This window comes from Callospermophilus lateralis, chromosome 3 (genome assembly GCF_048772815.1).
Source record: "Callospermophilus lateralis isolate mCalLat2 chromosome 3, mCalLat2.hap1, whole genome shotgun sequence".
Lineage (NCBI taxonomy): Eukaryota > Metazoa > Chordata > Mammalia > Rodentia > Sciuridae > Callospermophilus > Callospermophilus lateralis.
This window is the reverse complement of record NC_135307.1, coordinates 122053832-122077952: the sequence shown is the minus strand read 5'-3', so window position 1 is coordinate 122077952 and position 24121 is coordinate 122053832. Positions and strand designations below refer to the sequence as shown.

Below are 24121 nucleotides of genomic sequence, written 5' to 3'. Positions count from 1 at the left end.
GTGAGGTACTAGGTTCAATCCTCGGCACCACATATAAATAAATAAAATTAAGGTATTGCATCCATCTACAATTAAAAATATCTCTTAAAAAATTAGGAACTTCTATGAAAGAGTAAAAATAACCCACAGAATGGGACAGAATATTTTAAAATATGTATCTGATTAGAGTGTAATATCCATAATGCACAAAGAACTCAAACGGGCAAAGGATTTGCAAAGATACTTCCCTCAAAGAAGGTATGCAAAAGCAACAACAACAACAAAAGGCTTGACATAGTTGTCATTAAGGGGAAATTCAAATCAAAACCACAGTGAGAGCCAGATACAGTGTCTCACACCTATAATCACAGCAGCTCTGGAGGCTGAGGCAGGAGAATTTCAAGTTCAAAGCCAGCTTCAGCAACTTAATGAGGCCCTAATAAGCAACTTAGTAAGAATCTGTCTTTAAATAAAATATTTTTTTAAAAAGGGTTGGGGATGTGGCTTAGTAGTTAGGCATCCCTGGGTTCAATCCAAGGTATTAGGAATGGGGGATGGGGATCGCAGGAGATACCACTAGAATGGCTATGATCAATCAAAACCTTGAAAATTAAAAGGGTTAGTGAGAATGTGGAAAAAAATTAAAGCCACTTGCATTGCTGGTGGGAATATAAAATGAAACAGCTACTCTTAGAAGTACCTTGGCAATAACTCCAAAAATTAAACAAAGAACTACCAAATCCCCTGCAAGCCCACTCCTAGGCACACAATGAACAGTTTTGAAAACAAGGACTCAAATAGATACCTGAACATCAAAGTTCACAGCAGAATTATTCACAACAGTCAAAAGGCAGAAACAACCCAAATGTCCACTAACAGACAAATGGATAAACAAAACTTGTTACCTTAATTCCTCCCCTTACTTATAAAAACAGGCAGCAGTGAGCAGGACTAACACTTCTGTTCAATTGTGCTCACTATTTACCTATGAACCTACCAAAAAAAAATTCCAATATGTTTGTTCCCACAGTGATTATCTTACTAGTGATACTTGATGGATAACCATTCTACCCTACCTGGTTCATTTATTCTGCCAAATGTATGCCTGGTGTTGTGTTTTTTGGTCTTGAAACACGTTTCACAAAAATCAAAATCATCACAGTTTCTGCATTTGAATCTGGATCCATTGATAGGAAACATTTGACAGCCATCACACCTATTTTTAAAATAATCATTGAGTTGATAAGAAAAAGATTAATTTATTTATTAAAATTAATTCAAAAGAAAACCCTTCCTCCCCAAAAGAATTTAGCAATCATTAAAATTAAAACTCACGTAACCCCAGGATGAATACTAGGCACCAACTCCATTTCTGACAATAACCCAGTCCAGTGAGATTGCTGAGGGAAGTCGACAATAATATCTTTCCCATTGGCACTGAAAGCTAGGGAAGCATGAAAAGCAGATGAGAAATCTTTATCATGAATATAAACCCACAATTAAAATTAAAACATACCTAGCCATGTAAAATTGCAGCTACTTATGTTTTACAAAGAGTCCTCATCTTTTAGAGGTATGTGCCTTGATACTTAACAGATAAAATGATATATAACATCAGGAGCTAGCTTCAAAATAATCAAGAGAAGGAACCATGGAAACAATTTTAGCTATAAATTGACCACAATTCAAGCTAATAGACACATAGAGATTCATTATACTATATTTTCTAATTTTACATATGTATATAATTTTCCACAGTATGAAGTTGTGTTGGGCTGGGGCCTGGGGAGGGGGAGGCACTAGGGACAGAACCACTAAGAAACTTTTAATTACACCACATTCAAAATTCCTTTTGGTACCTTGAATATGTTAAGGAATAAAAAACAAACTAATAATGTTAAGACTTCTCTTATCCTTTGATAAAAAGTAATTTGTCACTCAAAACAGTGACTTAGAGGGCTGGGGTTGTAGCTCAGGGATAGAGCATTTGCCTCACACATGTGAGGCCCTTGGTTCAATCCTCAGCACTACATAAAAATAAGTGAATAAAATAAAGATACTGTGTACATCTACAACCAAAAAATATTTTTTTAAAAAAAAGTGACTTAGAACCCAATTCTTCTTTTTAAAATTTGTCTTTGTTTTTATTTACAAATCTTTAAGAATATCTTAAGCAAAGAAAATTGTTTTTAAAAAGTAAAATATTAAATAAGCCATTTGTTCTTACATAACCTTAGAGGCTCTAACAACATCCCCATCTACTAAGGAAGCACCACCCTTGTGGCATCAGAAGGGCTTAAAGATACAACAATTGCTTATTTAATTCTTTCTTGTGCAAGTGTTAAAATGAACATAATATATTTTTCATAGTGTGCCATATGTTTGACAATCTCAATTTCTCATTAAATATAACCTGAGAAAAATTTTATGCTTCCTGGTCCTAACTCCCATTATTTCCATATTTCTATTACTTAAATACAGTACTAAATTTTGTACCACATAAAAGTCAAAAAAAGCAGTCCCTAAGAGCCAGAGCTGGCCTGACCACAGGCAAAACAAGTGACAGAATAAATTAATAGAACTCCAATATCAAATAAAGTCACTCTGTGACTAATGGATCAAGGCAAAAACAAAACGTTTCCTTAATCACGTTTGATCAAAGCCAGGCATGGTGGCACCTGCCTATAATCCCAGTGACTCAGGAAGTTAAAGCAGGAGGATTCCAAGTTTGAAGACAGCCTCAACAATTTACTGGGACCCTGTATCAAAACATTTTTTTTAAAGGGCTAGGGGTACAGCTTTGTGGAAGAACCACCCTGTATTCAATCACTATTACTACAGAAAAAAAAGGGGTGGGGGAGAGGAGAAAAAGAAAAAGAAATCGTGTCTAATCAAGGTTAAATCTAATTCAAACCACAAATTTAACCACATATCTCCTTACACTGGCTAATATGAATGGCTGCTTCTATAGCAATCACAATTTTATCTTGGCTCCATTCTTCCTACCATGTAAATAATATTTATTTAGTACACAATCTTAGAATTACCCTTAGCTTCCTCAAACCCTCCCCCTAGTACTCAACACTAGCCCTGTTGGTTCTTGCTCACACTCAGATCCCCAGGGTATATGTCCTCCCAAATTGCAGTGAGTTAATAAATTGAACTTGATTCAACAGCAGATGCACTTTGGGGCCTTTAGCCTTGTTTTTAGACAGTCAAAAACTGCTACGATCCAGGTGTAGTGGTGCACACCTGTAAACCCAGTGACTCGGGAGGCTCTGACAGAAAAATCTCAAGTTTGAGGACAGCCTCAGCCACTTATTAAGGCCCTGTGTCAAAAGAAAAAAGGAAAAAAGGATTGATGATGTAGTCAGTGGTAAGGCACCACTGGGTTCAACCACCTGTACCAAAAACAAAAAAATCTAACCACTACCATGAGGCTTTCTTCTTCATGAGGTGGGGCTGTGTGCCCTGAGTTAATGAAAAGTCAGCATTTGGAATTTTATTCCCTGGATAACATTACCTTTCACAATTCCCACACTTTGATGAGTCACAGATCCCCACTTGTACTTTGGTGTGGTAACAGAGGCTTTCACTCGTACTTTATCACCAATCTTGATGTGAGAAGAAGAACTTGGTGGAGGATAGCCTAGAGAATTCAAGAATAAAATGCACTTTAATTAGCACTCATTACTGGGAACTCTGTTTCTAACAGGCCAAAGAGCTTAATAAAGAATGTGCTCACCTATAAGTTCCACATGAATATACCTAACCCAGTAAGTGCCGCCCTTCTGCTGCCAATCACACTGAACATTGAGGTCATGTAATCCATCTCTATCCAGTTTGATGACTTTGCCCACATCGCCCTCACACACTTCTTCATATGTTCGACAGCATCTAACCATCATTCCCACCTAAAATTGAAATGAAATTAAAAGCCCAGGGCAGTGTATCTAGATGAAATGAACCATTATTAGTAATGTTCTATTCTTTAAAATTTTGTTTAGCACCCAGAATGCAGATCCAAGTATTATTTACACTAAATGAAACCAGGGTTCTTTAGAAAACTGGCCGGCTCTATATCTGGGGCAGGAAATATACAGAATGAGCCTGGATCAACTTGGCTATATAAATATACAGGATGAGCCTGGATCAACTTGGCTATAACAATTATTGGGTTCATTCAAAAGAACAGTCTGATCATCAAAAGGAATCACACCTCAACCACAACAAATCCTAAAGCCAGTGAATTAATTCATCCTCATGATAAAAACAAACCAAAGCTTTGTGGGTACCTTTACAAGCACTAGAGCACGAGGGCATCATTCTGAAAATTTATCAATGCCCATCAAAATAAATCATGCATTTATTCTGTGTTTCCTATAAAAATGGTATTATAAAAAGTAATCAGAGGGGCTGGGGATGTGGCTCAAGCGGTAGTGCGCTCGCCTGGCATGCGTGCAGCCCAGGTTCGATCCTCAGCACCACATACAAACAAAGATGTTGTGTCCGCTGAAAAAACTAAAAAATAAATATTAAAAAAAATTCTCTCTCTCTCTTTAAAAAAAAAAAAAATCAGAATTGATAAGAAAATTTTTCGACAGCAAGAACTAAAACCCCATAATGCAGTCCCTAATGATTAGTCTAGGTTATGACATTTATGGCTATTAAAATTATTGGAGATGAACAATTTATGGAGGGCTTCATCATGGAAGGAGTAAGCTGACAAGACCCAACCCACCCAATTCTGTCAAAAAGAGGCAAGAGGGAGCATACTGCCACCTATGAATTCTTCCTGCCTGAAAGTCAAACTGAGTATAAACACCTTCCAGTTCTAACTCTTACTTTATTAAAGAAATAGAGAAAAAAGAACATGTTAATCATGACCACAAGGAACCCACCTCCAATTCCAGAATGTAAATATTTAGAGGATATAGTTGTGACCACACAAACAAAAAAATTTAATTGTAAGGAAGGGGCAGGGGAAAGAGAAGAAGTGTGTATTATGACTGAATGTTTGTGTTCCCCCAAAATCCATGTGTTGAAACCCTAACCCTCAATTTAGCTACATTAAGATCTAGGGCCTCTAAGGAACTGAATATGGTTAAATAAAGTCATAATGGCAGAGCCCTAATACAAAAAGATTAGTGTGGGGATTTGTTTGTTTGTTTTGTTTTTTATTTAATTTCATTTTGAAATATTCTTTATTTTTTTAGTTGTAAATGGACACAATACCTTTATTTATTTATTTATTCATATGTGGTGCTGAGGATCAAATCCAGTGCCTCACACATGGTAGACAAGTGTTCTACCACTGAGCTACAACTCCAGCCCAAGATTAGCATATTTTATTTTGTTGTTTTGTTTTTTGGTGGTACTAGGGCTTGAACCCAGAGGCCTTCTACAACTGAGCCACAATCCCAACCCCTTTTATTTTGAGATAGGGTCTCATTATTTTATTGAGGCTGGCCTCTAAGTTGGGGTCTCCCTTCCTTAACCTCCCAAATTGCTAGAATTACAGAAATGCACCACAGGTGCTCAGCTAGGATTAGTGTTCTTATAAGAAGAGATATAGAACTTTCTTGCTTGCTCCTGCTCCCCTTACCCACTGTATGTATGTATACAGTGAGAAGGTTGGCCATCTATAAGCCAAGAAGAGGGCTCTCAGGAGAAACCAGTTTAATCCCTTGAACTTGGATTTACAACCTTCAGAATTTTGAAAATAATGTCTGTGTTTAAGTTATTAAGTCTATGGTTTTGCTATGGTAGCCTGAGCTATCTAAGGGGTGACTATTCTAGACTAAGAGACTTATGATATACCAAAAATAAGGTATGTGATCTCCTTATATCCAGATTGGTCAGGGGAGGGAAGGCAGATTAATCATAAAGAACCATTTTTGGGAAAACGTTAGCAATCACTGGGTATGAGATGATATTAAGGAATTGTTTATTTTGTTGGGCAAAAGTAATGTCATCATGTTACAAAGGAAATCCTTAATCAGAGATGTATAATGACAAAGTTAAAGGTAAAATCAGGTATTTCTAAGATTTTTTTTCTCTAAAATTACTTAAAAAAAAAAAAAGAATTTGAATGAGAAAACAAAGGATTTGGGTGGATAAAGGACTATACAAAACAGAAATGGCCAAAGCAAGTTAGCTGGCATTAAGAAAGATGTAAGAAAATATAATATAGAAATATTTGTTTCTAAATAAATTATTTATTTACAAATAAATTTTAAAAGGGTCAGAAATGGGGATAAGAAAGAAATAATATCTCTGTACCATGTCTACTGTGGACAGGTCACTTGTGTCCTCCAGGTCTGGCCCCAATTATCCACCTTTTGCAATTCCATCCTCTGGTCACTTTGCTGCAGCCACAGTGGCCTATCTAAATACCTGGACCTCTCCGGGAAGCTGCTGAGCTACCCCTTCATATCTGCAGGCCTATATATTCCCAACAAGCTCCCAACCATCTTCCCAACAAAGCACCCTAACTCCAATCCCTCACTCTAGCCTGTTCTTTCTTGTTGCCATGGTATGCATCTCCTCCTAATAGACCATAGAGTTTATGGGATAGGTCTGATTTTTGTCTTCCACCACAAGAAGGCAGGCTCTCTAACAGCAGGGGCCTCTGTTCACTGAAGCTCAGCATGTAGGAGATGCTCACACATATGCCAAATGAAAAATGAGCTAGTCTCCAGCCTAAGACAGTGACTCACCTGAATGTTCTCTCTTACATACACAGCATAATCATCATTACTCAAGAAATCAGCTCGCTTTTTGTAAGTCTGACTCTCCGTCACAACGGCACCAGTAGACTACAAGAGATAAATACATTAAAAAAAGAGAGAGAGAAAGAGAACTAGATAAACCTATTTAATAAGAAATAAGTCTATGAAATCTATCATTTAAAAAATAAAAACACTAGTCTTTCCTATAAAAATCATCATTTAGAAACAATAGTATAGTGGGCAGAAAATGAATCTCAAAAACTATAAATGTAGAAAACTTTCAAGGCATTTCCAAATGAATCCTTTAACACAATTTACTCAGATCAAAAATCAGTATCATACAAAACACAATCTTTTAATAAAATATCATCTAACGCCTACCCAACATCATTAGATGCTTAAATAAGGGCATGTCTTAAAGATTAAGTAATTATAATATAGAAAACCCAACCATCACTTCAGGAGCAAAATAGATAGCTCTCTTCTGTGTCCATAACTAAAGAGATTCTAATGGACAGTTCATGAGAGATATAATTGCGTCTTTGAAGGAACAGAGAAAACTGACATCAGAGGTACTCAGAGTATAACACAGGCAGGGCACAAGATGGCACTGACCACAGGGTAGGCTGCATCATCCATGTCTTCCACCACCTCCTCATCTGAATATTCATCAGAGACTGTGTCTGCATCTGAGAGTTCTGTGACCTGGACATCAGAGTGGTCCAGCAGCCACCCCACCAAGGACTCCACACCTGAGACAAGCACATATAGAGCACCATGAAGACCAACAACACTAAAATGTAAGCAAACAATAAGCATCAACAAGGAAAATTCAATACCTGGCAAACCAGATGCATTTCCAGAAGCGCCAGTGAGTGACTTTAGAGCAAACTCTATGTTCCTTCTAGGAAATCCCATTTCCATGAGCTGCACCACAATAGGGAGAGCAGGAACCGGTGACTGCTTGCGCTTCTTTACCCTGGCAGGGCGGATATGCTGCACAGAGACTGGCGTCGTGGCCTCGCTGGAGCTGCAATCTTCAAACCCTGGGCTCGAAGGGTGAGTGGACTCCACAGCCAAACATTGACACACAGCCAATGCAGCAGCCTGGGCAGATGAGAGGTTTCTGGGAGGCGTGTGAAAGTGCCCTCAGCTAATTTATACTACGAAAAGGTGAACAACCAGTGTCTACTAAGAACTACTAGACAGAAGAATAGAACCCAGATTTACATGTGTACTCTTAAGTGAATTGATAAACAGGTTAGAAAACAACAAAGCCAAATTTCATAGTTTACTGCAGAGGAAAGATTTGGTGGTCAAATAACTGTTCTGACTCCTTCAACACAGAGTCTAGTAAATCAGTCAAATATCAATGTCCATTAGGCAAAACTTCACAGCAACCCTGGGTGGTGAAAAAGTAAGCACAGTGAGAGGGAGTAGAGAAAGACATCCCTCACCATAACTTAGCACCAAGCTGCTCATCACAGGCATTGACTCATCCAGTGTAACACAAGCCAGAAACACACAAGACACTCTCACATACCACCAAATCAAACCTCCACTATTTTAAGGTAAAGTAACCATTTAGGGTTGAATACGATATTTAAAAATAAGGGAACTAAAGATTACACTTTGGGAAACAGATTATAATCAACTGATAAACATGTGTACCACCAAGATTGGTATCTGAGAACTGCCCACCTACAATCTCTGTTCCTCATCCCCAGCTGCTCTCATGGTGCTAAATATCTGCTATTTTGAACATGTGAGGAAGGAACCAGGAAGAAACTGAGGACACCATAGATCCTTCCAATGTTTAGGAAGTGTTGAAAGCCTAGGATTTTGCAAGGAAGACCGAGAAACTTGGAAGCAACAAGCTTCATCCTAAAAGCTCATAATTCAGCCAAGTTGAGCTAAAAGTTTTGGTTCTGGAAATGGGGACTTAAAGAATACTAAATTATCCTCTGTTGATAAGAATTATGAATTCTAGAATGTCCTGTACCCCAAGTGCACAGTCTTGCTTAACATGCTGTGCTACACAGGGAGGACGAAGGGCCTGCAGCAACAAAGCATGTCCAAAAGAAGCTTTTGAGAGAATGAAACAAACAACAGATGGGATATTCATGGGCCTAATGGGTCTCTTTCAACAACATTTCCTGGAAAAAGATCACCCCATGAACATATGAGAATTTAACTCATGCTGTGTCTGGTTAATTTTTCAAACAATTTATATGTATCCAAACTAAGGTTAACTTCAACCTTCCCATTCTTTAGCTAAATTTAAGGTATTCTGTTGTGTACAATAATGATTAAAGCCCATCTTGCCATAAGAATTATCTGGGTATTATCATTTAAATTTCAGAATACATCCTTAAAAAAATACACATCTAGGGGGAAAAAAAATCAATCACAATTTACTACATTGGATTAAAAACTGTCAAGTTTATACAAATGTACCTCAAGTTCCTGTTTATCAAATATGGCCTTCACTGGTGATGGCTGGGTGGCTGAGGCCAGTAACTGCTGTAGCAGAATCATTGGGGGCTGCGGCCCTTCAGGAGACATGTCCCCAAGCTCAGGAGATGCAGCTGCTCCATCATCTGAATTTTAAAACAAAATGTGTATATTGTATTTTCAACCATAAACCCTTTTATTATTAAAGAGACTGCACTGAGTATATTAAGCCAGATTTAATTTCTGCCTCTTTATGTGACAATCAAAATCTTCAAGGCTTAATATCAAACATAAACTAGACTCTACAGATGTAATTTTCCACTCCCTGCTTTTCGGTCTCTGCCCTTCATTTGTACATCTGTTTAATTTGAACCAACAAAAGCTACTTTCTAGATTCTGCCCTTGGTCCAATTCTTATGCCTTCTCTTTTTTATGTATTCATTGCTTCAGTAACCCCTGCTTATCAATACATCCAAGTTGGTATTTCCAGTCCTCACTTTTCCTTCTAAGCCTTATTCAGATAGATTACTAAGTGACATCAATTCCAAATCTGTCACAAGATCAAGATGATGTCTTTTTGTCCTGTGAGTGGCTTCAGACGAGTCCTCTAAAACTATATTTGCCATAGTTCCATCAATATCAACTACCACAAGATTCACTTCATACAATTCACAGTACTTTTTTCACGTACTAGTTTTGTTTGGTGACAGCTTCAACAAATCATCTAGACCAGGGGTTGGATATCTTTATCATAAAGATATTTACTTTACCAGATAGTAAATAGGTTTACAGACCACTTGGTCTCCATCACAACTACTCAACACTGTACTGTCACTAGATGAAAAGTAGCAGAGACAACACGAAAACCAGTAGCTGGGCCTGTGTTCCCAATAACCCTCTATTCACAAGAATAGGTGCTGCAGCTATTTGTCAATTTCCATTCTAAAGAGCTCCCCATGGAGCTGGTGCTCTGCCTAAAGCATGAATGATCCTGACTTAGCTCTGCCATCACTGCTCCCAGGCAATAACCAAAGAGCTAATCCAATTACCAGGCTCCTACTTTCCAATTTCTGCTATGATAAATTATCTTCAGGATTCCTAACATCTATAATACTAAATGAATCTGCATTTCTCACCAATTTCTCCCATGTTCAGCAGGTCTAATATTAATTTCCCTGTATCCATTCCTCTTAAGATTAAGAAATAAACAAGCCTGAACATTCCACTATTTTTTTCCAAATGCACGATTCACTGTTCTCCATACAACTCAAACTTGAAACACCAGCATTTTTTAACTTTTTTGTTTCTAAAAAACCTACCACAGCAGTGTCTACTGAACCTTCTTTCCACTTTTCATGCCCTTCCCCTGAAGATACCTCATCACCTGACACAAGAGTAATTATCCCTCTTCCTATCCCCCATTCCAAATACTTCTGCACCTCACTTGTTGATTAACACCCCAAGTATCAGCTCTTGTCATGTGGTCTCCTGCCATAGCTTTCCCCGTTAGCCTCCATCTTCATCCTGGTATTCCAGGTACTTTAGCCAGCCTTCATCCCACCTCTCCAGCTTTAGCCCCACCACTCACTGTTAAACCCTAAGTGGCAAACAAAGAAGAGTTCCTTAATACTCTCTCCCAAAGTCTCGCAGTTTTCATTAGTCTTCCTGCTGTTTCCTCCACAGGCATGGAGATTTCTTTTCACATGGCAACTGTCTGCCACACCTCTGAAAGGCCACCTGTCCTTGTCCTCAGTGGCTGCTGTGCCTAGAATCCTTATAGAACTGCATTCACACACCTCAAAGCACACTCACCGCTCAAGCTTTCAGGGCCATCTGCATCAATTTTCTCTCACCATCTTAACCCTAGATAACAATGATCCTAAACAAGAACTATCTTTTTCCCCTTAATATTTAGCACGATGTCTTTTCATTAGTACTGGATACTAATAATCAATGATCAAAAAATATTTCACAGCCTTGCTTTTTTTTCATATTAAAAGTGATATGAATGCTCACTTCAGCAGCAATATACTAAAATATAGAGGAAGTATAAAGAAAAGATTAACCTGAACCCCATTGTTGAACAATTATTGTCACTATTTTACTAAACACATGAATCTATGGCATATGTATAAACAGATAAACATAGCACTGTGTTTTTTACTTATTTATTGTCCTCATGTTTCCATGACAATAAACATACACATGTATCATTCTTTTGAATGGCTTCATGTTATTTCAATATATGACTACACCACATAATAATAATGTAGTATTTTGACTCCAACGTCTCAACATTTAAAAAGAAAGAAAGAGAGAAAGAAAGAAAGGAAGAAAGAAAGGAAGAAAGGAACCATGATGGGCATCAATAAACTATTCTATTCATGCCTTTTCATGTGACAAATGCCCACAAGATAATTGGCTGAGGATAAAAATACACACACACACATGCATTTAAAGTTGCTTCCTCAAATGCCCAATAAATAGTTGTACCAACTTGAATTCCCAACTTGAATTTTAATACACTAGCAGTGTATTAAAGGAGTTACTTTATGTGCACAAGAACCACCCTTGGGTCTTGCTGATAAAATGCAGGATTTGATTTCTTCCATCTAGGCACAGCTGGGAGTCTACGTTTCTAACACATTCTTATGTGCCCTCAATATTGCTGGTTCAGGACCACATTTTATTTATTTTTTTTTTTTTTCAGGACCACATTTTAAATAGCAAAGCCTGAGAGTACCATTTTTCTCTCCCCTCTTACCAGATCCCCTTGTCTTATCTGTCTTTAAGACTACAACAACTGGATTCACAGTTGGTGAGTACTGGTCAAGTCACACATCTTTGTTGAACATTTATAAGGCATCTATATTCCCTTTTTATGAACTGCTTGTTCATGTACTTTGTTCATTTTTCTACTGGAATATCTGCCTATCTGATAAATCTGTAAGAATTTTCTTAATTTAAAAAGATACCTGCATGGGACTGGGGTGGTGGCACGGTGGTAGAATGCTTCCCTAGCATGTCTGAGGCACTGGGTTTGATTCTCAGCACCACATATAAATAAATAAAATAAAGGTCCATTGACAGCTTAAAAAAAAAAAAGAAATTTAAAAAAAAAGAAAGTAATGACCTTTTAAAAAAAAAAAAAAAAGATACCTGTATGACCAGTTCCAATCTCCTGAACAGCTGGCTGAGACAAGATCTGCCTCAGTTTATCTTGATGGGAAAGCAGCGCCCTCCCTGCTTTCAGTATGTACAGCTTTAATTGCTGGCTCCGCAGTAGATCCAAGTCTACTTGTCCTATGGAACAAAAGAACTCAGTAAGAATTACACACTCTGCTCGGTCTCTCCCCCTTACCAGCTGTGTCACCTCTGCAATGGGGAAATAAATAGTGTCCTGTCCTCTGGGGATGGGCTAACATACACAAATATTGTCAATAATGCAGGGCTGAATGAACATCCTCTAACTTCCCTGCTCTCCTGGCACCTACCTCAATGGGCAAGAGTTAGTATTAGAATCTGTTAGCTCTTATTTGCATTATGAAATGTTTCCCAAATTGCTGAAATTTTAAATAGATAACTAAGTCAGAGACAAAATACTTTCACATTTTCTTGCAAGGGTCCTCTGAGAAAATGTTATGAGCTAGTTCTTCAACTGATGAAGATCATGTCCATCTCCCTAGAATCTTCTCTAATCTAGTCACATGTAGCCACATTACAGGCCATCTGAGAGTAGTCTAAGGGAGACACTATGGTGGTGTGAGCCTGAACTACAGTGGCAACAGTGTTCCCAAGCAGGGTATGGCAAAGACCTAGAAGTCAACATAGGAAATGTGGAGTAAGGAGATGGGTGAACCTGGAGGTCTCTGGGCGTTAAGTTGGACCAACTGGCAGACAGGTTTGTTCACCATGATAGGAAATGGTTATCAAAGAAAGTGGGCTAAATTTTGGAAGTGTGGACCCTCCAGGCAGAGATATGAATTGGCGACTCATTGAAAGTAGATACAATCATAAGGGCTGAAGCAGCAATAGCAGGTATGGGGAAACTCAACAGAGAAAGAAGAATAAACCAGAAATTATGGGTAAAGCTACAAGAATTTCCATGGAGTAAAGAATGGGGCTGGCGGTAGGGTTCTCTTAGAATTCTCAAGGGGCAAGGAAAGGAAATTCAAGAGAGTAGTATTCTATACCCAAAGAGAAGGAATGTTCAAAAAAAGAATGCCTATAGTCTTACCCCACCATGCACAGAGAGACAAAGCAAAGTGCATTCAAATATAAAGGCCCCCTGGAGCTGGTACTGAAGAGGCAAGGAGCAACATTCCAAAAGGGTTATTGGGCCACAAGGACTAGAGGGTTATCAAGGAGGAAGATAACACACAGACTCAGAATAAATGCTGGCACTAAGAAGAGGGTAAAGGATATGGTTCCAAACTCAAAGACTGACTCAAAATCACCCTCATCACCACACAAGGTTACTTTCCCACTGGAACTCAACAAATGGTAAAATCCACATGAAACATAAAACATCAGATGTTATATGAAAATTTGCTCTGATAAAAGGACAAACACTGGCCAAACAATGCTAGTTAAGACTAAAACTGTTTCATTGGAAAGCACCATGTACTGACCTGCAAAGCCCTGTTTAGGTGATTTCTTTATTTTGTGCTTTTCTAATTTGCTTCCAGCAAGGTTCACCAACTGAGCCCAGACAGAGAGCATGGGCTCTGTGAAAGGCAGGTTGGTCACACTAAAGGCCACGGCAGGAAGCTGAGGAAAGGGCACAGAAACCTTGAAAGTGCAGCAATAAGATTAACAAGTGAAATAGTCTGAAAGCTATTATAACTATGAGTATTGATTCTGAGGTACCATACATACCCCCTAAGTCGTTTCACATCTGAAAATAGTTTTACAAGACAATGTTTAAGGCAAGATAAAGATTTAAGACATACAATAAATACATTAACTATGTCTTTACCAACTGTCAACAATAATTACATCAGAATGGTGGTTATTAATCTGAGGTATTTTCTATACATTTTAAGTTTTCTACAACATGTATATATTCCTATAATAATAATAAAAAACAGTGTTTTATAGAAAGCTATGATCATCAAAATAATGTAAATCACCTCCTTCACGATGCATCCCTAATTCACAAGTTTTTGATGATATTACTGCTACAGAAGTCATATCACGCAATGCAATTAAAAACATTTTCTAAATGAAGAAAGATTATTTCCTTGAAGGAATCATTTTACGTTTTTAAAAATGTATTTAATTAAAAATAATCTTTATAAATTCACATTTTGAAACAATTAAAATTATCTTATAGGTTGCTAATGTCTTCATGTCTTTGAGGCTAAAAACTAGCATGTGAACCACTGCTCTGTATGTCCTGTTAGATGGGTGCTGCTTATCACAGGAGCACACACGTAACACAGAAAGAAAAAAGTTTTCCCGAGTCACATAGCTTCCTGGAAGACAAACAAAGTACAAGTTCTTTCAAGTTCTAACATTCAAAAGCCAATTCTAGTACCAAATCATTTTATTCTGTAATTTATCACAAGTTCACCTACTGGTTTTAGCTGATTCAGTGGGCAGACTCGGCACATCCGCATGTCAGAGAACTGTACGGTGATTCTGCCCTTTGGGGTGATGCGAGTCACGGTGCCCTCTCCAAACTCATCATGCATGACCTGGCCCCCAAGACGTAGACGACCATCGATTCCTCCAATCACAGCCAGTACGGCCATGAGACCCCCCACTTCAGGGTTCTCAGAGTCAGGAAAGTAGTCCTCTAACAGGGCCTAAGGCAGACAGCAAGCATGACAACAGAAGTCCACAGAGCTCCCCATTCTTACATATTTACAGCTAAACTGAACTAATTAGTTTTTTAGGATACAAGGTCTCTGTGCTGCCCAGGAGAACCCCAAACTCCTGGGCTCAAGTGATCCTCCTGCCTCAGCCTCCCAAGTAGCTGGGACTACAAGCAAGTGCCACTCACTGTGTCTGTTTCCAAATTTCCATATTAATTTCTTTGATAACTATGTCCATTAAAAATACTTTAAATATATTTTTAAACAAAAATATAGCATTTAAGGACATAATTTAAAAAGTTAAATTGATATTATACAAAGGAAAGCTTATTTGAAAACACAGAACCCACCCCTTCAGATGACTTTCCCATGCAGCTTTGGGTAACAGAGCGGAGCTGGGAGTTGATGTACTTGTTGATGAGCCCATTCCACTGAGTCAAGGAGTGCAGAGTGCGGAGCAGTGCCACTACTTCTTCAGCCAGAGTGCTGCTGTGGGTGGCAGTCAGAGAGGCCTGTGGGCGGGCTCTCCGCCTCCTCAACGTGGATTCTGAAGAAGAGGCAAAGTGAAAAGCTGCACTGTTCACTGCTCATTAACCAGGGGACACAAGTAAAAGAAGAGCCACCTACCTCTGAGTAATGGGACGTCAGAAGAACAAGTAGTAAGCAAACTTCCCAAGAAGCCAAACAGCTTTTCCACAAGGCACTTCATGTCCCTTGCTCTTTCTGTCTTGTCCCATGATGGAAGAACAGCTTGCAGTAAATGCACGGCTAAAATCTGATCAGATAATTATAAATAAAAAGGTTTAAATGAAGCCATTATCTGATTAAGGGTTTATACACTTTTTTCTTCTCTTTTGTCCCTGTAATGCAATTAATTGTGTGAAACTTTGATGTTCCTTATTTTACTTATACATCAAGCTTATTAATGATAAGATTTATCAGGGGTTAAAAAAAAAAAAGCAACAATATAGTTGCATGTATTTGTTTACATAATTAAAATAATTCTTTTCGGCTTGATTCTTTTTTTTTCATTGCTCATGAAATTTTTTATTCATTGCAGAATACTTTTAGATAATTATAAAGTTTAATTGATTTTTTATATTTTATTTTTTTAATTGTAGCTGAACATAATACCTTCATTTTATTTATTTATTTTTATGTGGTGCTGAGGATCGAATCCAGTGCCTTGCACGTGCTAGGCTAGCGCTCTACCACTGAACCACAACCCCAGCCCCAGATTAATTGAATGTTAAATAGAAGATTTTTAGGCTTACCAGGTATTCCTCATATCTAATAATAATATTTTATGTTTCATTATGATAATTTTTTTCTTTTTTTATTGGTTGTTCAAAACATTACAAAGCTCTTGACATATCATATTTCATACATTAGATTCAAGTGGGTTATGAACTCCCATTTTTACCCCAAATACAGTTTGCAGAATCATATCGGTTACACATCTACATTTCTACATAATGCCATATTAGTAACTGTTGTATTCTGCTACCTTTCCTATCCTCTACTATCCCCCCTCCTCTCCCCTCCCATCTTCTCTCTCTACCCCATCTACTGTAATTAATTTCTCTCCTTGTTTTTTTTCCCATTCCCCTCACAGCTTCTTATATATAATTTTAAGACAATTATACTACAAATCCAGTGAGGCAGATGAGAGCAGCTGTATGACCATATCATGAAACAGATAAACAAGTAAATTGAAGTTTAGCAACTTACCCTATTCAAAACAATCAAGAACCTAAGCCCTGTCTCCAGTAATCTACCTTGCAGTACTTCTAGCTCTCTTGGGCACTCATTATTGAATAAAGAACTGGGAATGCTGGCACAAGGATGCCTCTCTATGGGCTGAGTTTTGCCTGACAGATTACCTGTCTCTGCAGTGAGGCAGCAGTAAAGGGTGCGTGCCCTTCCACGACCTTCATGAGCAGCGAGATCCACTGTGGGGAGCTGAGGGCTCCGCACACCTGAGGCGTGAGTGCAATACTCCTTACAAACCCCAGGGTGCACCAGCTCCGGTGCTGCTCCCTGCACACCAGCCTGTTTGGAGAAGCTGACAGGGGGGTAAAATAAACATGCTTGGCACCAAATCCTTAAAAATAAAATTAATGAGTGCAATTCTCATTTTTAATCAACCTAATGGTTTTTCCCCTCTGACAATAAGCTACTTTACAAATATATTACAAAGGGACTTATTTCAATGTGAGAGGAATGGAAGAGGCTTTAAGCTAGCTCAAAAAACATTTCACAGCATTTTTTAAACCTTTTAAAATATGTGTAGTAACTCAAGCTAGTTAATAAATCTCATCTACTTACTATTTCTAGACAATAGGGAAAAATGATCTTTAATTTTAATAGCAGTAATTTGCAAGAGTACATCTATTATGTTTTTAAATCTTATGTTTTAAATATCCCCATGATCTCAGTTATACTTAATCTGAACCCAAAATTTCCAATCCAAGTTTAAGAAGTCTGTACAAGTAGAATGAGAATGAGGTTTTCACTAGGTTTACACAATTTGATGCTAACATGACTGGGACCAAGTCTTCTCCCCCTGGCTTCCCACTGTCCACTCAGTTCCCCCTCTTCCTTTGCACTCTCCTCTAAGCTAAAGTGTGTGATCCAGAAGCTGGAGCTCCCACAAGTCTCTGCTTGGACTCCCTCCTCCCAAATTGCAGTGCCCATCTGCCATCCCCACTGCCCCACCCTGCCCTATTGCCTGTGGTCACAGAGACACAACCTTCCTTCAACACCAGACACATGCTCACACATTCACTAACTTTCACTCTCACATGCATTCCCACACATTCACCCACACTAATTCACACAATTACTCAGACAGGCTCATACACTCACAGGTACTCTCACACTCTTTTGGTCATTCACACCTAACACACTCTCACATACATTTATACCACCAACACAATAACAGTCACCCACAATCACAGAATCCAGTCACACACACCAATTCATGTCCTCATACATGTACTTTGGATAATAATGGTCATCACATTATACTATGTATACAACCAGAGATATGAAAAATTGAGCTCTAAATATATAATAAGAGTTGTAATGCATTCCACTGTTATGTATAAATAAAAAAAAGAATCCAGTCACACACATACATCAGACCTATGATGCAAGTTTACACTCACACATGCACATTCACATACACTTATCACTACTCCCATGCACACAAACTGACTCATGTGTACTTACACAATTATTCAAATATACCGAATCACACCCAGTTACTCTACACAACCACTTACACTCAAATCCACATACTCATACACGTGCTTGCCTTCTCACTTCACACTCTTACCTATACTTATACAGACTCCTGCTCACTGACACTTAAAACACTGACATTCACTCTCCCCAACAAAACTCACGTGCTTTCATGTTGATATGCAATGCACCCATATATACACGTGCATATGCTCAAACCCTCATGTTCATATACTTCCACAATCACACACATGCACAGAGTACATGCATCTCGCAACATATTCCCTCATGCTCACACACACTAACCTTCATACATTTTCACTATATCATACACAGTCTCTCATTCATACTTGGTAACACACTCATATTGCAATCACTCATGCATACTCAAATATAGTACAAATATGCTCATACTCACACAAACTACAGTTACATACCCACAAGTACATACAGGCTGACATAAATGCTAATCCACATGCACTCAAGCTTTCACACTTCATCCATATGTAGCTAGTTGCCCATAGCCATATGTTCTCATGCACATCCACACATGTACACACATGCACTACACACCCAATCACATGATATTCTCAAACATACACTGTCAGGCTACCAACACAAACTCTCACCCATTGATTACGAACACATTCTCTCATATTCACATCAATATAGACTGATATTTAGGCACACAAATAAACACATTATGTTCTTAATCATATATGCACTCTCTGAAATATGTTCTTATATACTCAAACCTACACTCAATTAACACTCACATTCCATCACATAGAGATATATGCGAACACATTCATCCTCACACTTGAACATACACCAGCCCACTTCCTCAATTCACATTCCCCATACTTAAAACTCTCATCCACAGAAGTTCAAACACTTCATGGATTAAGTCATGTCCCTCCCAAAACTGACATTCACTCAGAACCTCAGAGAGTGATCTTACTTGAAAAGAAGTTCTATGTACATCATTAAGAACTGAGATAATATAATACTTGATTAGAGTGAACACAAAATCCAATACTTGATTAGAGTGAACACAAAATCCAAAGAAACAACAAGGAGGAAGACATGTTCAGACAGAGGCAGAAACTGCAGTAATGCAGCCATAAACCGAGAAAGTCTGGAACCACCAGAGGCTGGACAAGGCAAGGGAGAATGCTCCCCAAGAGTCTATGAAAGGAGGATAGTCCTGCTTATGGTTTGACTTGAGAACTCTGATCTCCAGAACTCTGAGAGAATAAATTTGTTGTGTTAAGCCAATGTTATAGGTTGAAATGTCCCCCTAAAATACATATATTGATGCACTAACCCCTAGTAACTCAGAACATGATACTGTTTGAAATCAGTGTTATTGTAGATAATATTAGATAAAATTTGTTTGAGTGACATTTATTGCTGTCCTTACAAAAGGTAAATTTGGATACAGACACACAAAGAGAAAAAAAAACATGCGAACATGAAAGACAGAGATTGGGGTCATGTGTCTACAAATCAAAGAATGCCAAAGATAAATTTGTTAGCAATACCCCGCCATGAGCTAGGGGAAGACCTGGAACAGACTCTTCCATGTGGCCCACAGAAGGAACCAGTCCTGCCAAAGTGTCCTGTTGTTTATGTCATACAGTTTATAGCACATTGTTGCAGCACCAATGGAAACCTAATAAACATACACTCACACCCTTCTCATCCATATTTGTTCACATACACACAAACTTGACAAATTTACAGCCCCCAACCGATACTGACTCTCTGGGCCCACAGTTATTCATTCCATACATGTCTTATCTGTTGTTCCACTTTCCACTAACATTCGCAGCAGTCCACAGAGAGTCTTGGTGGCTTCACTCTGCATAATTTCAGCATGAACTCCAACAGAGAGACATAGTGTTTGTAGTAAGTTAATAGTGCTGGTCAGCATCATTGCTGTGGGATGAATGTTCCTTTCAATTTGTTCAGCTTCTGAAAAAGATAATCAGAATTAAAAACTATATTCCCAAATAAAATTGGAAGATGGCCCTGCACATAATTGAGGCGATTTAATATCACATTCTTCATTTTTTATTTTTAAAAACTTCAATTTTTAAAGCAGTTTTAGGTTCACAATAAAATTAATAGAAAGGTACAGAGATTTTACATCCTTTTTTTTTTTCTCACTTTGAAACAAGAAGCAGATCTTTACAAGAAAAGACGGAACAATGGATGCACTAGAGGTTTTCCCTGATCTCTTCTCTTCTCTTCCCTTTTTTCTTTCCTCCTTAGACAGGGCTTAATTATGTTGCCCAGGCTGGCCTGAATAACTAGACTCCTACGTCTGACTCTCAAGGAGCTGGTGCTATAAGCACATGCCATTGTGCCTGGCTGTCCTAATCATTTCTGCTTCCAACTTCCTCAAAGAAAATGAAACTTTTAAATTGTTATTTTAAATTAAAAAAAAAAAAAAACCTAAGCATATAACTCAAAAGCACTGAGAGAGAATGATTACAAAGTTTCACTACTTTGGAAAAACACCTTATCAACTACCAGGCTGGTTTCTGACAAGCTAATTCCAACCTGGATAAGGGCAAAGTGCCTCCATCTGTGGGACAGTGAGACTGGACACTCATATGTCCAGCCTGAATGTCTGTGGGACAAAACAGCCATCTTTCTGTCACAGGAACACCTCTGCCTGGATTCTAACTCCTCAGTGAGGAAAGCTCCCAAGTAGAGAGCCACGCTTGTTTCCCCTATTGAGTGGGTAGAGGAAGAGACTACACATGGTCTGGAGCCACACACTCCAATTACAATGCCAGATGCACTGATGGGAAAGCCAGTACCCACCATCGGTGGACCACATACATCACTCCTAGCAGTTCTCAGTGGCAGGCATCTCTCTTCACACTTGAGGGGCCCCAGTCCAGAGCAGTAGCATTAGGAGCTGAACCCACATGATCCAAGCCCACACTTGTATTCTGTGGCACAGAGTCTCCCACCCCCCAAAACTCATGCCACCTGTTCTCTCCTGAGAACATCCTTGCAGGTCCCATCTGCTCTTTATAAGAGCAGTTTCTGAAGACTAATGGAAAAGCACATATAATTGGCATAGAGCCCCATGAGATAGTTCGGGCCTCTATAATGGACTCAGCAAGACCAGTCACATGATGTTTCATTCTCATGTCCTAGTGTCTTTTGCATATATCTAAAAAGTGTCATGAAGATCTCCTCCCATAAACTCAAACTAATTTCTTTAGAAAGGATCAAATTTTCTGGGTCCATCTCCAAACTCTCCCTTCTGCTTTTTCCTGGAGGTAAAAAAAAGTACTACCTTTACATTATGTGACCTAATGAGTCAAGAACCAAGGAGGAAAGGTAAAGGAGGAAAACACACGGATTCAAGGTAAAGGAAGCACATAGATCCATGTTCTGTAGAGCTTGAAGCTGGTACAAAGGAAGCAAAGGATCCCAAGCAGCATAGGCTATGCTTAATCCACCACACCATGACTCATTCCCTCTGACAGGCTCATCACCAACTACACAGCTCCATCAGAAGTGAGGATGCATCTTTTCCTCAGAGAGAGAGCAGAAAGGGTTGAGGAGGACTTGCAGAAAATGAGTTCCAGCTGGGCAGCTGGTGACCAGAGCCACTTTGTATACCTACATCAGAATCACCTAGAAGACAGGCAGGGTAGAGCAATCCTGCCATTCCCACAGTACTCTGGAAGCTATGGCAGGAGGATCACAAGTTCAAGGCCAGTCACAGCAACTGAGTGAGGCCCTAAGCAATTAAGTGAGATCCTACCTCAAAATAAAAAGTAAAAAGGGCTGGGGATGTGACTCCATCAGAGGTAAAGCACCCCTGAGTTAAATCCCCAGTACCAAAAAAAAACCACCTTGAAGAGTATTTAAACCCAAATCCACAGAACACTGTATACAAACGAGTCCTGACTACTGTTTTACCTTCCCTAAGAAAAATAACAGTCAACTAACACTTGAACAATTTTCCAGACTGCTCTGGACTAAATAAATGCCTTCACAAGTCACCCACCAGAATCGTCCTCTGTGTCTGAGTCCTCTGCTGAGGGCTGTGCAGAAGCTGGCAGCTCAGCCAGCTTGAGGTCATACTTTCCTTCTTTCCCCATCCTGTAGGAATTGGTACTGCCTGTGTCCCACTGGACCCTGATCCACCCATCTTCTCCCAGTTCACCAATCACACGGCCAAGGCCTGGGGGTGGTCCATCCTGGGAAAGCCAAAATAAAAACCAGTCAAAGAGGGCACATGCCCTGCTGTATTCACCATGGTCTCTCTCTAACGACCTGCACATAAACATCTCAATCAGCCACCCTCCCTGTGAAGACATCTAAGTCAATGTAAGCAAACTTCACAGTAATAAACTAGTCCAAAACCTACATTCAAAATGTATAATTCACACTATTTTAAGTTAAGTGCCATGAAATAACATGCTCATGTTCCTTTACCCAAGAAATAATGTCCACTCAGGTTATTATTTCAATTTCCACTGAGAAAATGCAAAGGCAGGCTTTCCGGCAAGGTCCTGATGGGCTTTTCTTTGACCCTCTCAATCCCTCATGGGGCACTCACTGCAAAAGCAGAGACACGAAAAGAGCCCCAGTTCTTTGCATTCCCCCTCTTCTGCTTCCCCTGGAACTGAGCCCCACAGCGGACAGTCTGTTTCCTATTTCTAAGGGAGAAACTATTTTTAGGATGCTGCTACTTTTCCCTGGACATTTTAATTTCTACAGTACTGTGACAAAGCCCATGCTTAACAGTATAGCTGGTATAACCATATGAAGATGAACACTGCCCTAACTTAACTAGGGAAATGATAAGCGACCTCTCCCTGGGGGCACTTGAGAGAGATTAGGAAGTCATATGAGTCTGGACATTTCATGAGCATATAGCCGTGAGCTCTCAGAAGCAGCATCTGGGCTTCTTGCCCCTTCACAATACCAGCATTCAGAATGAGAATTACTTTTTTTTTTTTTGCTCACTCTCAGTCCAGTTCCTGTTGCTCATCAAATGAAGCCATATGCCAGTGAGGTTTTTTTTTAAATATCTGCCACTCTTTCCAGCCTTGGTTCTCCTTAAGGTGTCCCTTGCAGTAGGATGCTGTTACTCTCTGCTTGTTTTGCCTCTACTTAGCTGCTCAGGAATCAACAACTAAGTCATCCATCAATCACACCTGCCTTGAGTTAAGACAGTTAAATATTCCAGTTTCCACTAATATCATATACAGCAGGATGTGCTAAAGATAACCAGTGTGTGGTTCATGTGTTAAATCAAATCTCAGAGTACCTGATCGCCCCATTTCCAATCCACACCTCTCATGACCCTGGTTCCAATCTTCATCATGGCAGCCAGTTCTGGCCCTGAAACAGGGAGCTGCACAGGAGTTGTTTCCTTCCGTGTTTCTTCCAAAACCGTAGCAGAGGCTCCTCGGGCACAAGCATTCATATCTTCCTCAACATTGTCACAACTAGGACCTGTCAGAGCATCAAAAACAATAGCTCAGGGCTGGAAATATTGCTCAGTGGTAGAATAGTTGCCTAGCAGGAGTGAGGTCCTGGATTTGATCCCTGGTACTGCCAAAAATAAAACCCCAAAGAAATAGTTGAGCTGGTAAGTAGCTACAACACCCTATTTTACACAGAGACACCAAAAAAAAAAAAAAGTAGTAAGAACTGATGAAGACCTTAAAGAATCCATACTGTATTTTTAATCAATTTATTCAATAAAAAGTGTGGAATTTTTCCTGATTAAATCTAGTACAAAAAGAAGGTAAAGGGAGGGGCAAAGTATATAAACATGCTCAGAAAACAAAATGATATAAAAATGCTCAAAAAAGATATTAATTCTATTTCTAGGAATGACTCCCCTCC

General features: G+C 39.0%; 1 protein-coding gene across 4 annotated transcripts in view; it reads right to left on the bottom strand.

Annotated features, from left to right (window-relative positions):
* Window positions 1–24121, bottom strand: part of Herc2 (HECT and RLD domain containing E3 ubiquitin protein ligase 2) — a 188495-nt gene that overhangs the window by 80026 nt on the left and 84348 nt on the right. For 3 of the 4 annotated variants that reach the window (XM_076851266.2, XM_076851267.2, XM_076851269.2), the window contains exons 36-52: window positions 23538–23725; window positions 22269–22461; window positions 20024–20206; window positions 16867–17048; window positions 15611–15758; window positions 15334–15530; window positions 14744–14974; window positions 13796–13955; window positions 12324–12467; window positions 9168–9310; window positions 7550–7817; window positions 7326–7462; window positions 6699–6797; window positions 3725–3893; window positions 3503–3628; window positions 1315–1423; window positions 1056–1195 (exon numbers count right to left, since the gene is read on the bottom strand). In XM_076851266.2, coding sequence (XP_076707381.2) covers window positions 1056–1195; window positions 1315–1423; window positions 3503–3628; window positions 3725–3893; window positions 6699–6797; window positions 7326–7462; window positions 7550–7817; window positions 9168–9310; window positions 12324–12467; window positions 13796–13955; window positions 14744–14974; window positions 15334–15530; window positions 15611–15758; window positions 16867–17048; window positions 20024–20206; window positions 22269–22461; window positions 23538–23725 — 2817 coding nt within the window. The remainder of the gene's footprint in view (window positions 1–1055; window positions 1196–1314; window positions 1424–3502; window positions 3629–3724; window positions 3894–6698; window positions 6798–7325; window positions 7463–7549; window positions 7818–9167; window positions 9311–12323; window positions 12468–13795; window positions 13956–14743; window positions 14975–15333; window positions 15531–15610; window positions 15759–16866; window positions 17049–20023; window positions 20207–22268; window positions 22462–23537; window positions 23726–24121) is intronic. The other variant, XM_076851268.2, reaches the window with a different exon arrangement.